The following is a 12873-nucleotide window of genomic DNA, read 5'->3' on the forward strand; positions in this document are numbered from 1 at the left end:
CGTGTAGCTGGTATTGAAGAGATGAAGCAGGTGCAGGGAGAGGAGCGGACGGGAACGGAGGTCTCCAGGGCGGATCTAGGAGTTCGGGCTGCCATGGCGGATCAGAGGCCATGGACGGCCATGGCGGGTCAGGAGCCGTGGACGGCCATGGCGGGTCTGGAGACGTGGATGGCCATGGCGGGTCTGGAGCCTTCGCAGGCCACGGCAACGTCAGAACCCCGCCCGGGAGTTCCCCACCCACGGGTACATGGCCTCCCCCCAAAATTTTCTTGGGGAATCCCTGGTGGCAGGAAGGGATTCGTGGGCTGGTATGTGTTGGTGGGCTGGCGAGGGTTTGAAGAGGCGAGCTTGCAGGCTACTGGAGCGGGCTCGTCGGTTGCTGGAGCGGACTTGTCGGCTGCTGGAGCGGGCTCGGGAACAACTGGAGCGGAATCGTTGCCAGCTGGAGCGGACTCGTTGGCAGCAGGAGCGGGCTCGTGGAAGCCTAGAGAGGGCTCGTGGAAGGCTGGAGCGGGCTCGAGGAAACCTGGAGCGGGCTCGTGGAAGGCTGGAGCGGGTTCATGGAAGGCTGGGACTGCTGGTTCTGCCCAAAAGTCTGTCAGCCATTCAGCCTCCTTTGGCGGCTCGTGGAAGGCTGGAGCGGGCTCGTGACAGACTGGAGCGGGCTCGTGGAAGTCTGGAGCGGGTTCGAGGAAGGCTGGCTTCACAGGAGGTTCAGGTCCTATCTTCAGGCACTGGAACGAGGAAGGAACAAGGAAGATACCCATAATATTCCTTTGTGGAAATCCAACGGTTATGGTCTGTTCTTCTGTTACGTGTAGCTGGTGTTGAAGAGATGAAGCATATACGGAGATCCACAATAATGGGTATTTAATAACAAAGAAGGAGAAACACACATATACACACTTGGGTTAACAACAGAACAGACAAGGAGTGCAGGGAGTGAGTCCAATATAAAGGGAGTGCAGATGATCAGGAGCAGGTGCAGGTAATCCGTGATGATGGGGAGATGACGAGGAAGTGAGTGCAGGTGTGTAAACAGGAGGATCTTGGGAATTGGAGTCCGGGAACAGAGGGAACTGTGACACATATAAATCAAGCGGCAACCTCCCTCAGTTTCTAATTAAGCCAATACGGAAGTGACTTAAACTGCGATTCATCGACTGGCCGCTAGAGACAGGCTCCAAAAGAGAACAGAATCTCATTGAGTCCCATGTTAAAATGTCCAACTTTACAGCAGGAAAAAACATGTTTACAGCCTGGTACAAATTGCGGTTTTGGTCTATACAGCTGATTTTGCCCTTCATGACAACTCTGAGGGGGGTGAATTTTTTTAAAACTCATCTGTTTCAATTATATCAAGCCTTAAAGTTCTGCATAATTAAGGGCGTGGTCACTTGAGTGACAGGTAGATTGCCACTGCTGTCTGTGAGCCATCATGTTACCTCAGCTAATTCCAGCCGCTGAATTTGGCATCTCTGCCGTATTTGTGCTTTTTTCTGGATTATTTTATACAACTGCTGCGTTAATAGTCGAGACTCGAGACAGATGTGCGTCTGTGTATATGTGCACACATGCGGAAGATAAACAGAACACACGGTGTTGGATTGTAGCATTGGCTTACAGTTTTGTTTGTGAGATTTACTCATTTTCGCTTCAAAAATGCTCTTCAGAAATCTACAGGTGACGTCACGGACACTGCGTCCATACTTTTTACAGTCTATGATATGAATGCGGAATTCACTCTCGAAAATGCGATGACTGTCAGTAATCATCATATAGGCTATAGAAAAGGACGAGTAATACCCGCACTAATTTCAGAAGCAGCCTCTGTGATTTGATCCTGGTACTGGGCCTAGTCAAAATGCAGGATTTTGCTGCATCAAGGCAATTGTTATTTATTATTTGCCATGCCAAATCACGCATAAAGTATGCTTGTTTTCATGTTAAAATTAAAAATGATTTGTGAATGTAGACACTTTAATAAATCATTTATCTGGAGTGTTAATGCTGGGACGTGTAGGTTTTTGGAAGCGACACGTAACTTGAAACTATTTCATGGAAATCTATAACAAGCATTCAGCAGACTCTCCTCTGTTCTGCATTTGTAGGTGATTCCCCGGAGGTTGGAGATTTAGTGGTTCCATGTCAAACTTTCTCACTCGTTGCGACAACTAACCTGTGCAACTCCCACACCAGACACGACTCAAAGTAGTCGGAGCAACTTCTATTTACAGATATGACGAGTCTAAAATATAAACACTTATGATAAGATCTGGGTAAGACAAAAACACGTTTTGGAAGAAGGACTTTGAACAAAAAAGTTACATTGTGTACCTTTAAGGAAGAAAAAGAAAAAGAAAGTATAAAACTGCTTATTAGACTAAAGATAATTTAAAAGGAATCAAATAAATTCAAATGCACCCAGGGTACTTGGAATACAACTTAATACATCAATTTATAGTAGAGTATATCTTAAGAAACATCAGGGAAAATCAGGACAAAACAGGAAACAAGAGTTCATGTAACAAAAGCTTGGGTTCAATAAAATCTCTGTCTCTGTCATACAAAAATGTATACAACTATATTATATTAAAACTTCATCACTATTTAAAAATATATTTTTCATTTCTATACCTTGTAGTTTTTAATTAACTTTTCAGCAAGCTGGTTTTGATTCATCATCTTCAGGATGTCCACTGTGTGCTCCAAAGCTCCGTTTTGTTCAAAACTATTCACCATCTGATCCACTATGTCAATGTTATCTGCATTCTCAAGGAGAGAGGCTGAAACTAACCCACGTTGTTTCAAATACCACTTGAACCTCTTTAGATTGTAACTGTCCAAATCATCCAGGATTTGCAGAAGCTGCTCTGGAACAGATACCATCTTCTCTGCAGGGATCTGTGACATATAACGTCAGAAGTTATGTAAGTTAGTAAAGAGACAATGCAATATAATTTATTTAAGTGTTGAAGAGTTCTTTCTAAAAAATGCTAATCAATAAGGTATTTATAATGTATTGCTGACATGCTGTTTTATATTCCTTATTTAGTCATTTTATTGGTATTTAGTTAGGTGATTTTGGTTATGTAATAATAATAACAAAGAGACACCTAAGTAAAGAAAACGGCGAACAAATTGATAGCTTAAGAAGGAGGGGATGTAGTATCCTAGAGTAACCACTAATGCCAAGTTTGCACTACAGGATTTGAGCCTGATTTAAGCCCGATAAAGGCCGACTCGATATCCTGTGGTGTCGTGTTTCAACGAGACAACCAATGAAATATACACTGATGTCTATGGAAGCAGCAATAACAATCCATTCAAAGAAGCCAGAATAGTCTAAACTTATGTGTGAAAGGGCTTATTTAATTTTAATTTTAACTTTAATTCAATTTTTAATCTAATTTCTTCCTAGTGTCCATTTTCAAATAAAGCCGTTGGGTGACAGTTGTTGTCAGCTTGTGTAGTGTGTAACCTCCTGTTGCAGATCATTTATGTAGTGTCACGTAGTGTGAACACCACAACGACTTCAGTACTCCACAGCAGGTCATGTCGTCTGAACAGCACAGAGATCTGCCGATGTCTAAAGTCATGTAGTGTAAACTTAGCATAAGTGTGGTTTTTGTATTACACTTTTTTGTTAACTCAATTCATGTAGTAGTCTGGTTAGTACCAAGTAAAGCTGGTAATGCTGTTTGTGGAGCTGTTTAATCCTCCTCTGCTGAGATCTTGAGAGATTTATTTTTCTAAGGCTCTGGCTGAAGTCAGTTATAGTTCTTGTGTTTCTCTGTCCTTCAGTGATTCTTCAACATGTTCTGATAACGGTATATGATGGTCTTAGGTCTGGTTTCACAGACAAGGATTAGTTCAATTAGGATATTTAAGTAGCTTTTTTAAATGTACACCAGAAAAAAAATTACTGTGCATCTTAAGATAAAACAATGACACTGACATATTTTAGGATATATCAGTAAGTTGCTTTCAGTTAAAACATCTCAAACATGTATTTTAGTCTGGGGACTAGCTTAAGCCTTGTCTGTGAAACCAGGGGTTAATTTATTTTCTTAATATTTCACTTGTCGCCCAAACGTAGTGAAAAAAAAAGAGAAGTATTTTGTGTTAAGCAAGTTATTTTTTAAATGAGGAATAAGCTAATCTAAGATCTTCTATTATCATCACAGCATGTCGGTTATGCAGTGATGCGCTACAAAATGTGTGGGGCAAATAAATTGTAATATTAATTTAATAATAAAAGTAGCATAATAATAATAATCATTCAAAATATTGGGGGTGGGGTGGATGGCAGGCAGCAGGGGTGGAATCATCATCACCTGTCTGAATATAATTACCAGTGAGTTAAGATCCTCCCGAGAGCTACTCACATTGATGTTTGATATTCTCTTTCTGCTTTCTGGACCTGTTGGAGAAACAGTGAAAAATCAAAGTGTATCTCACAGTGCTGTGCATGAGAATCTATCTAAAATTTTGGACACAAAAAATATGAAACAAAAAATTGGATGGTTGTGAAAAGCTTGTGTTTTTGATGAGATTCATGAGACAAGTTTAGATTTATGGCAGACAAATGATGCATTTATTGATTAATTCTAAAATAAAATAGCATGAGATATATGTAACAGGGGCATATTCAGCAGAGTAAACAGAAAAGCTGTTCTTAAAGGGATAGTTCACTAAAAAATGAAAATTCTATCATCATTTACTCATCCTCAAGTTGTTCCAAACTTATATGAGTTTCTTTGTTCTGCTGAACACAAAAGAAGATATTTTGAAGAGAGTTTGTAACCAAAGCATTTTGGGGCACCATTGATTTCTATGGTAGGAAAAGAAAATACTATGGAAGTCAATGGTGGTTTCCCACATTCTTCAAAATATCTTCTTTTGTGTTCAGCAGAACAAAGGAATTGATACAAGTTTGGAACAACTTGAGGGTGAGTAAATGATGACAATTTGAATTTTTTCGGTGAACTATCCCATTAAGTTTTGCTGTGGTCATACCTGTTTCATACAGATATTGAGGTTAAACAGCGATTCAAGCTCACATCTGAGATTTTGAACTGTGATACTGATGCAGTGAGATGTTGCATTTCTACTCTATTACAACACTGGACAATTTATGTCTATTACGCTTTTGAGTCCAGATTCGGTTTTAACTAAATGGGTTTCAACTCATCAACCTGTTAGTAGAGACTCCAAGACCAGAAATATATGGGTCAGATAAAGGAGACATCCAAAATGTGCAGTGCTGGTGCGCCTCCAGGAACAGGGTTGGGAAACACTGGTCTACAGTACTGCGGTATAACTCTATTTGAAATTTGCCTGATAAATGTTTAAAGCAACTGCTTAGGAAAGCATCTGGTTATATGTTTTAGCTGGGGTTGTTTTGCTGCACTGGCATTTAATTTGGAGCTGAACTCCAGGAGCAGGATTGGACACTCCTGATCTAAAAGCACTAGGACAGAAATGAAGTGGTTTTTAACACTGAACACATTTTGCATGTCTCCCTAAACAAACACACCTGATTCAACTCATCAATTCATAGTTTTCAGTCACGTGACTGTCGCAGAGCCCTGGCGGGCAAAACAGCTGCAGTACAACCCTAGTGAAAAAAATAGTATACTTAAGCACAATTTATTCATATGTACTTTAGTATAATTAAATGTATTTGTGGCACGCTATAAATTGGTATACTTAAAGTCTGCTAAATTGGAACAACTAATTTTGTACTAAATGCATTTTAGTTGTCCAAAAGCAATGCTGAAGTTCAACTAAAGTTGTATTAAATATACTTGTTTGTGCTAAAGTGGAACTATTCCAAGTATACTTAAGTACACTTTAAATAATTTAAAGTGTACTTAAGTATATATACTTAAGAATTGCAATTCTGATGTCACCAAAATACATTTGAAGTTTATGCTGAGTGAATTCTGCATTTCAAAACATATTTAAGTTTTGAAATGCAGAATTCACTCAGCATAAACTTCAAATGTATTTTGGTGACATCAGAATTGCAATTCAATTACACTGTAAGAGTGTTGAACATACATTAATATTATACTGATAACAAACTTTTAGTGATTTTAAAACACATTGCAATGGCATTCCAAGTAACTTGAAGTGTGCTAATGGCATCATTATAGTGCGCTTCAAATAAGCTACAATAAAGTAATCTTTATAAATAAAGTCACAGCTTTAGAATATGCCTTTTGTCAAGGTTTAGCGTCAACAGTTAGTGTTTTCAAATCATTTCAGGAAGAATGTATTTATGAGATAAAATGCACATGAACATCAGCACAACTCATAATTATGAGATTAGGTAACTCTGGATTTTCTTAAGAGTTTCCGAGTTAAGTACGTGATGGTGAGATTTCATGTTAGAGGCAATGGATGCAGAGTCTGCCCTAGTGAAAAAAAAAACCCTACCAAAATGTATTTAAAATACAAACAAACAAACCCATTAATATACAGTAGTCAATATTTGAAGTGGATAAAAAAAGCTAATCAAAGTTGTCCTAAGAAGAAGGTTTTAGGACAACTTTGAAGAAAGGTTTTGATCCACTTCACTACTATATTTACTGACATAAATATTTTAATTAAACTTTATTTGGAGTTCTTCTTTATTGCATAATGCATATTTCTTAATATTAAGCCTAAAATGTGTTTAATATCACTATTAGTAAGGATAGTATGATCATTTGAATGCAAGATATATAAAGTGTACCTAAAGTATACTAGCAATATTTCCACTTTAGCACAATCAAATATACTTAAGTATATCTTTAGTTGTACCTCAACACAAAAATGCTTGTTCCAGTTTAGCAGACTTTAAGTATACCAATTTAGTATAATAAAAGTACAATTACAGGGTATTTATTAGGGCTGTGCTCAGAATATCGATACAGCGATACATCGTCATGAACTTGTGACGAGTCATGTGATATGCAAGAACTGCAAAACAAAAGTTAAGTACTCCGGCAACACGACGAACCTCTCTCTGCATATGTCAAGACATTATCCAGACCAGCCAGCCCTGGTCGCAGCAGGTAGGCCTAGTAGCACATATCCGTCATCCCAGAAGCAGCCAACGTTGCCTGATGCTTTCATCTCAAAACTCTTTCCCACGTCTCAGCGATCTCAAAAGATTACAAATGCATTAATGTGCTTCATATGTCAGGATTTATGGCCATACAGCGTTGTCGAGAATAACGGCTTCAGACAATTGCTTCACGAGTGTGAGCCACGCTACACAATACCAACACGTCAGTTTTTAACAGAAACGGCAATTACCCAGTTGTATGATGAAGTTAAGAGAGACGTTCTGCTGTCACTCTCTTCTGCACAGAGAGTTTCCATTTCCTGCGATGCTTGGACTTCGAGAGCAACCCAATCATGTGTTACTGAAGATGTAAATGTTATGACTTTGTTTGGTGCACATTCCAACACTTAAGACCAAATTGTTAAATACTAGATGTTTAAAAGAGTTTGAGGGAAAATTTAAGTTAAGTTAAATTTAAGTTGTTACAGTTTTTGCTTTTATGGAATATGTTTTAAGTTTTGTTTAGTCATTGAGCTTTGTTGATATGCTTCAGTGTCACTATAATTGTCATTTCAGTTTCTGAGGCAGAGACTTTAAAAGCAAAAGGAAGAGCCATTCTAAGCTTTTTTTTGTGACAATTTTTTTTTAATTTCATTTAAGTCATTGGTTTTTTAATGACAAAAACAAAATTGTTTTTCAGTTATCACAACTGTTATAACACTGGTTATTCAATAAACACCTATTACTGTTACTAAAAAGAAATTTAAATTCCAAGTTGATCCATATCGTGATACGTATCGTATCGTGGCTTTAGTATTGTGATGTGTATCGTATCGTGACATTGTTGGTGATACACAGCCCTAGTATTTATATTAAAGGGTTAATTCATCCAAAAATGAAAATTCTGTCATTTATTACTCACGCTCATGCCGTTCCAGACCCGTAAGACCTTCGTTAATCTTCGGAACGCAAATTGAGATATTTTTGTTTAAATCCGATGGCTCAGTGAGGCCTACATAGCCAGCAATGACATTTTCTCTCTCAAGATCCATAAAGTTACTAAAAACATATTTAAATCAGTTCATGTGAGTACAGTGGTTCAATATTAATATTATAAAGCGACGAGAATATTTTTGGTGCGCCAAAAAAAACAAAATAACAAATTATTTAGTGATGGCCGATTTCAAAACACTGCTTCAGGAAGCATCGGAGCGTAATGAATCAGCGTGTCGAATCCACAGTTCGGAGCGCCAGAGTCACGTGATTTCAGCAGTTTGGCGGTTTGATACGCGATCCGAATCATGATTCGACACGCTGATTCATTATGCTCCAAATCTTCCTGAAATAATGGTTTAAAATTTAAAAAAAAAAAAAAAACGCTTAACGAGAAACCTCACATTGCACATTCTGTGTTCATTTGTTTGCCAGTACAAAGTATGCATATTCAATAAGGTGTATACTGAATGTGGTCTTTTAATATCACTGTCTTACTACATTAGATCCTACTACAAACCTGGTAAAAATGACTGGTGGCCAATGAAAGAAAGCCTTGTTTTGCCCACCAGGGGGGCGTTCCCCTCAGGGAGTGACAACACGTGAAAACTATCAATAGAGACTCCAAGACTTCAAACCACTATAATCTTCTCTCAAAAACATCTTCATTTATTAACTTGAATCACGGGTCTTCAGGCACTCGCGCTACCCACTGATCCACTTCACTGTGAATTATTCCTTTACAACACAAAATAAAAAACAAGAGTGTGTGGATCATCATTGATCAGTCACTACTCACCATTAATCCTTTTGAAAACCACTAAACCAAAAAATGCCAGCACAAGCACAACTCCAATCCCTGCTCCAATCCCTGCTCCAAGCCCTGCTCCAATCACTGCTTCAATCACTGCTTCAATCCCTGCTCCAATCACTGCTCCAATCCCTGCTCCAATCCCTGCTCCAATCACTGCTCCAATCCCTGCTCCAATCACTGCTCCAGTGGGAGTCTCTGGCAGGCAGTCCCAGCATTTTCCATCTATACAAATGCAAAGAAGATGGAAAATAGTTTTAATTAATTAAGGATATCACAAAAAAAGAAAATACAAATTTACAACTTAAAATTCTTTTTTATTCTAATATCAGGTGATATTTCTGCTTCTCTGTGTTACTGCTTTAATTACCCCATATGTTGATAATTGGTTCTTTGAGGGATTTGTGGGACACCAAACAATAATATACTGCTCTTTCATCCCCCTCCTTGATCTCCAGATTGTTCCTCATCTGGAAAGATCCATCATGGTTTGGTCTGATTCCTGTGGATTTGGTCTCATGTTCAGGCAGAGATGTGTTATATTTCCTAATGGTCATCTTCAGGTCTTTGTGGTAGAAGCCAGTGGCCATGCAGGTGAGTTTCAGCCTGGTTTTGTACTTGATATACCTTTTTGCAAACATATGAACATCTGGAGGAGCTGAAAACACAGGAATCAGTTCATCAATCAGTTTCATCTCTATAACATCTGCTGATAAACTACAAATACATTCGCTCACAGGTTTTTCTGAGCTTCTCGTCTCCATATTCTCTGAATTTGTTGAGCCAGTCCACACACTCTTTCTCCAGGTATCCTTTGGTGTATTGGTTTAGGATCGGCACATTGTCCCATTTTCTCTTGGCTGGTAGAGCTGCATCAACTGGAGCGACCCATTGAGACTCTTTATCATCAAAAGACAAGAAGTCCTCTCCATCATAACTGAACTCATCAATGCCTTTGAGAAACTTCACTTCATCTCCCTGCTGCTCAACTTCACAACCATGTCTCCACTGAAGAACATGGAGATCTGAAATGGAGAAGAGTCAAAATGGTTTTTATGTCTTAATAAAAATCATGTGCAGGTTAAACTGTGTGAATGTTCCTCACCTGATTTATTGTGTCTCATTCGGTCCATCATAATGGGGACGTTCACATTAAACCACTGTTCTTTACTCTCTCTGGACTGAGTGCTTTTTTCCCAGTAATCCTCCGGCAGTTTCTCTTTCATCCAGGACTGTGTGGGAATCATCCTCCTTTCTTCACTATTGTAATAGTCGATCTGTGTGTCGTCCAGCAGACCCACAGCAGTGAATTCATAGATGCCCGGCAGATTCACAGGTTTAGACAAGCCTGTGTAAATGTAATACAGCGAGTGTTTCTCTGCAATAAAGAGGAATAAAATATGCATGAAATAACTGTTCACTGATGTGATGAAAGTGGTAAGTTCCAGGAAGCGAAAGCTGCTAAAACATGAGGTGGGTAAAGCACATAAAACACAGTGAAGACATTTCAGCTACAGAAAGATGTGTAACACTTCAGTATGGAAAAACATATTCATTATTAACTATGAGTATGACTTTTGCCTCAGTTAACTCATTTACTTAATTTAATATGTTCTTTATGAGTATTAATAAACAGCAAATATCATAGTAATAATATGCAAGCTAATAAACAGATAATTAAAAAGTATTACCGAAAGATGTTATTCTTTTGATAAAGTAATTTAAGGCTGCTGAAACATCCTGTTGAGCCTGTAATAACATGCTGACATCAATCACATATGATTAATAATGTTGATCGCAGTTAGGTCAAGTCACAGTTCGCTTTGTTTAGTTAACAAAACTCGTATTTAGTTATATGAGTATATAAATATTTATATTTCATACAAAATGTCTGTCGTTACAAAGCCGTTTTAGATGAGGAAGCGTAAAAGTTTTACTTTCATTTTTGTTCTCTGATTCTAAACTCAATAAAAGTTCATTATTTACCTGCTCGAGCTGAACGCAAAGTCCCATTAAGAAGAAAAACACAAAACAGAGCGATTCTGTCGAAACCCGTGCCCATAGTCCAAAAGCCTTCAGTGAATTTTACTGATGTTTACATTAGGGATGGGTAGTTTGACACCCAGTGTCGACACACGTCTCGAGTGTTTTGACATACTGCTTTCGAAACAGTGTTCTGTCAAGTTCCGATGGGCTCAATAAAAAAACTTTGCTACATGCACTCATCTCAATGAACGTCTCACTGACGTCTTGATGGTTTTTTTGTGTTTGTTTGTTTGTTTTTTGCTATTTAATCCATTCAATTTAAGACGCAGACGTCACATAAATCAGGTGTGGCAGTGAAATGTGGAGCCAGACGTCACGCGTGATTCACGTGTAGGAATGAAGTTGTTTTATTTTTTTATTTTTTTTTTGGCTAACAAGTCCCAGCAAGCAATAGCCGTCATTTCGCCGTCTCAGTGAACTACAGACCCGATATAGTCCGGCTATGAGTAACCCACTTTTAGCCAAAATAATCTTTAATTTGGTTACATGTCGTTTTTGCCAAAGTAACTTGCGAGATGTATGATATTCTGTTATGCAAGCGAAGTCAACAGTGATTAATACAAGGTGTTTGGTTTCATATTTTATATTGCGTAGGCTGTGCGTAGCCACGATTTAGCTCGTAGTCAGACCGGCTATTTGTAGCCCACCTATAGTCAATCCTGATTTATTGAAGTTTTTGGACAGGAAGTGCATGAGATGGTTGATATCCCATCATGTTCGCAATGTCAATGATATCTACAAGATTTAAGTGGCATTTCATGGCATGGTCTATCTGTAGTCTTTACTTTAGCTCTGAATTGGATAGGCTATGTGCAGTCCACCCGGCGAAATCGATCAATAGTCTAATTTTTATGGCTTGGCTATAGCCCTGATTCAGACCAGCAATGAGTGTAACCAAAATAGTGTTAAGTAATTTTCAGCCACAAAGCTTGTGGGATTCATGATATACCATCAAATGCAAGTAGCCTATACATTTGAATCAGCATATTTTTGCTGTCACACAATCATACACATTCTACGATTTATATTATATATATATATATATATTTTACACACATATATGACTGTCTTTAATTTTAAGTTAAATAAAAATGTGCAATTACAATTCTCAACCGCTAGATGGCAACTGTGGCTCTACTGAGACATGACTACTGGCAACGCCAGACTTGAAAGTTAGTAGAGATCACTGTTGCCAGATCTCAGATGTTCAGTTGTATATGTACAAACAGCCATTGGAAAGAGTGGTGAAATTTAAATATTTAGGTTTATGGATGGATTGTAGACTGACTTGGAAAATACCTATAATTTATTGAAAAGATACGGAGCCCCGCACATGACATGCAAGAAAAAAAAATTAAATCATGCGCACGATTTACTAATTCGTACCCTCGATTTACTAATCATTACATGCGCATGGTTTATAAATTGAGGGAAAGAAATAGTAAACCGTCCGCTCGATTTAGCCTACTATTTTTTTTCCTGCATGTCATGTCCGGGGCTCCGTAAAAAGAAGTGTAATAGGGTACTTAAGTTTCCATTTACCTAAGAAGACCTGGCAAACTATATTGAATAAACCTGTCTGCCAGTTATCTTAAAACATTTAAGCAATAAAATAAACATAAATCTGAGTGTTTATTGTACCGAAATCCTACTGATATGTCATTTGCATAACAATTTGGAACACATTCAATCCTGTGCCTTTGTATTACACATTTGTATTTACCTACTTCAGCTTTACCAGTCTGCATTTTACATTTGAAAACAGAGACGAGATGATCTTCATCCCTGAGTCTTTGAGATTACTCCGACTTAGATCCAGCTCTTTCAGATTTGAAGGATTTAAATTGAAAGCTGCAGTTAAAGCACGACAATCTTCTTCTGTTATACAGGAGTTATTCAGACTGTATAAAGAGAAAACTAAGGTACAGTATTACATAAGTAATGATGTGTAAGATACTACTTTTAC

General features: G+C 38.1%; 2 protein-coding genes across 6 annotated transcripts in view; both read right to left on the reverse strand.

Moving 5' to 3' along the window:
* The window catches only part of LOC127509964 (H-2 class I histocompatibility antigen, Q10 alpha chain-like), a 134390-nt gene extending 123415 nt beyond the window's left edge, over positions 1-10975 (reverse strand). Inside the window, exon 1 of the mRNA XM_051889384.1 lies at positions 10848-10975. Coding sequence (XP_051745344.1) covers positions 10848-10923 — 76 coding nt within the window. The 5' untranslated portion in view covers positions 10924-10975. The remainder of the gene's footprint in view (positions 1-10847) is intronic.
* LOC127509925 (H-2 class I histocompatibility antigen, Q10 alpha chain-like) overlaps positions 854-12873 on the reverse strand; it is a 52572-nt gene continuing 40552 nt past the window's right edge. The window contains exons 1-8 of one of the 5 annotated variants that reach the window (XM_051889295.1): positions 10848-10981; positions 10553-10610; positions 9967-10239; positions 9599-9886; positions 9232-9519; positions 8850-9086; positions 4389-4423; positions 854-2904 (exon numbers count right to left, since the gene is read on the reverse strand). In XM_051889295.1, the coding sequence (XP_051745255.1) occupies positions 2632-2904; positions 4389-4423; positions 8850-9086; positions 9232-9519; positions 9599-9886; positions 9967-10239; positions 10553-10610; positions 10848-10874 (1479 nt within the window). In that variant the 5' untranslated portion in view covers positions 10875-10981 and the 3' untranslated portion in view covers positions 854-2631. Of the gene's footprint in view, positions 2905-4337; positions 4424-8849; positions 9087-9231; positions 9520-9598; positions 9887-9966; positions 10240-10552; positions 10624-10847; positions 10982-12873 lie in introns of those variants that run through there. The other 4 variants (XM_051889294.1, XM_051889290.1, XM_051889292.1 and 1 more) reach the window with 4 other exon arrangements.

The sequence above is a fragment of the Ctenopharyngodon idella genome, chromosome 3, assembly GCF_019924925.1.
Source record: "Ctenopharyngodon idella isolate HZGC_01 chromosome 3, HZGC01, whole genome shotgun sequence".
In the NCBI taxonomy this organism is placed as follows: Eukaryota; Metazoa; Chordata; class Actinopteri; order Cypriniformes; family Xenocyprididae; genus Ctenopharyngodon; species Ctenopharyngodon idella.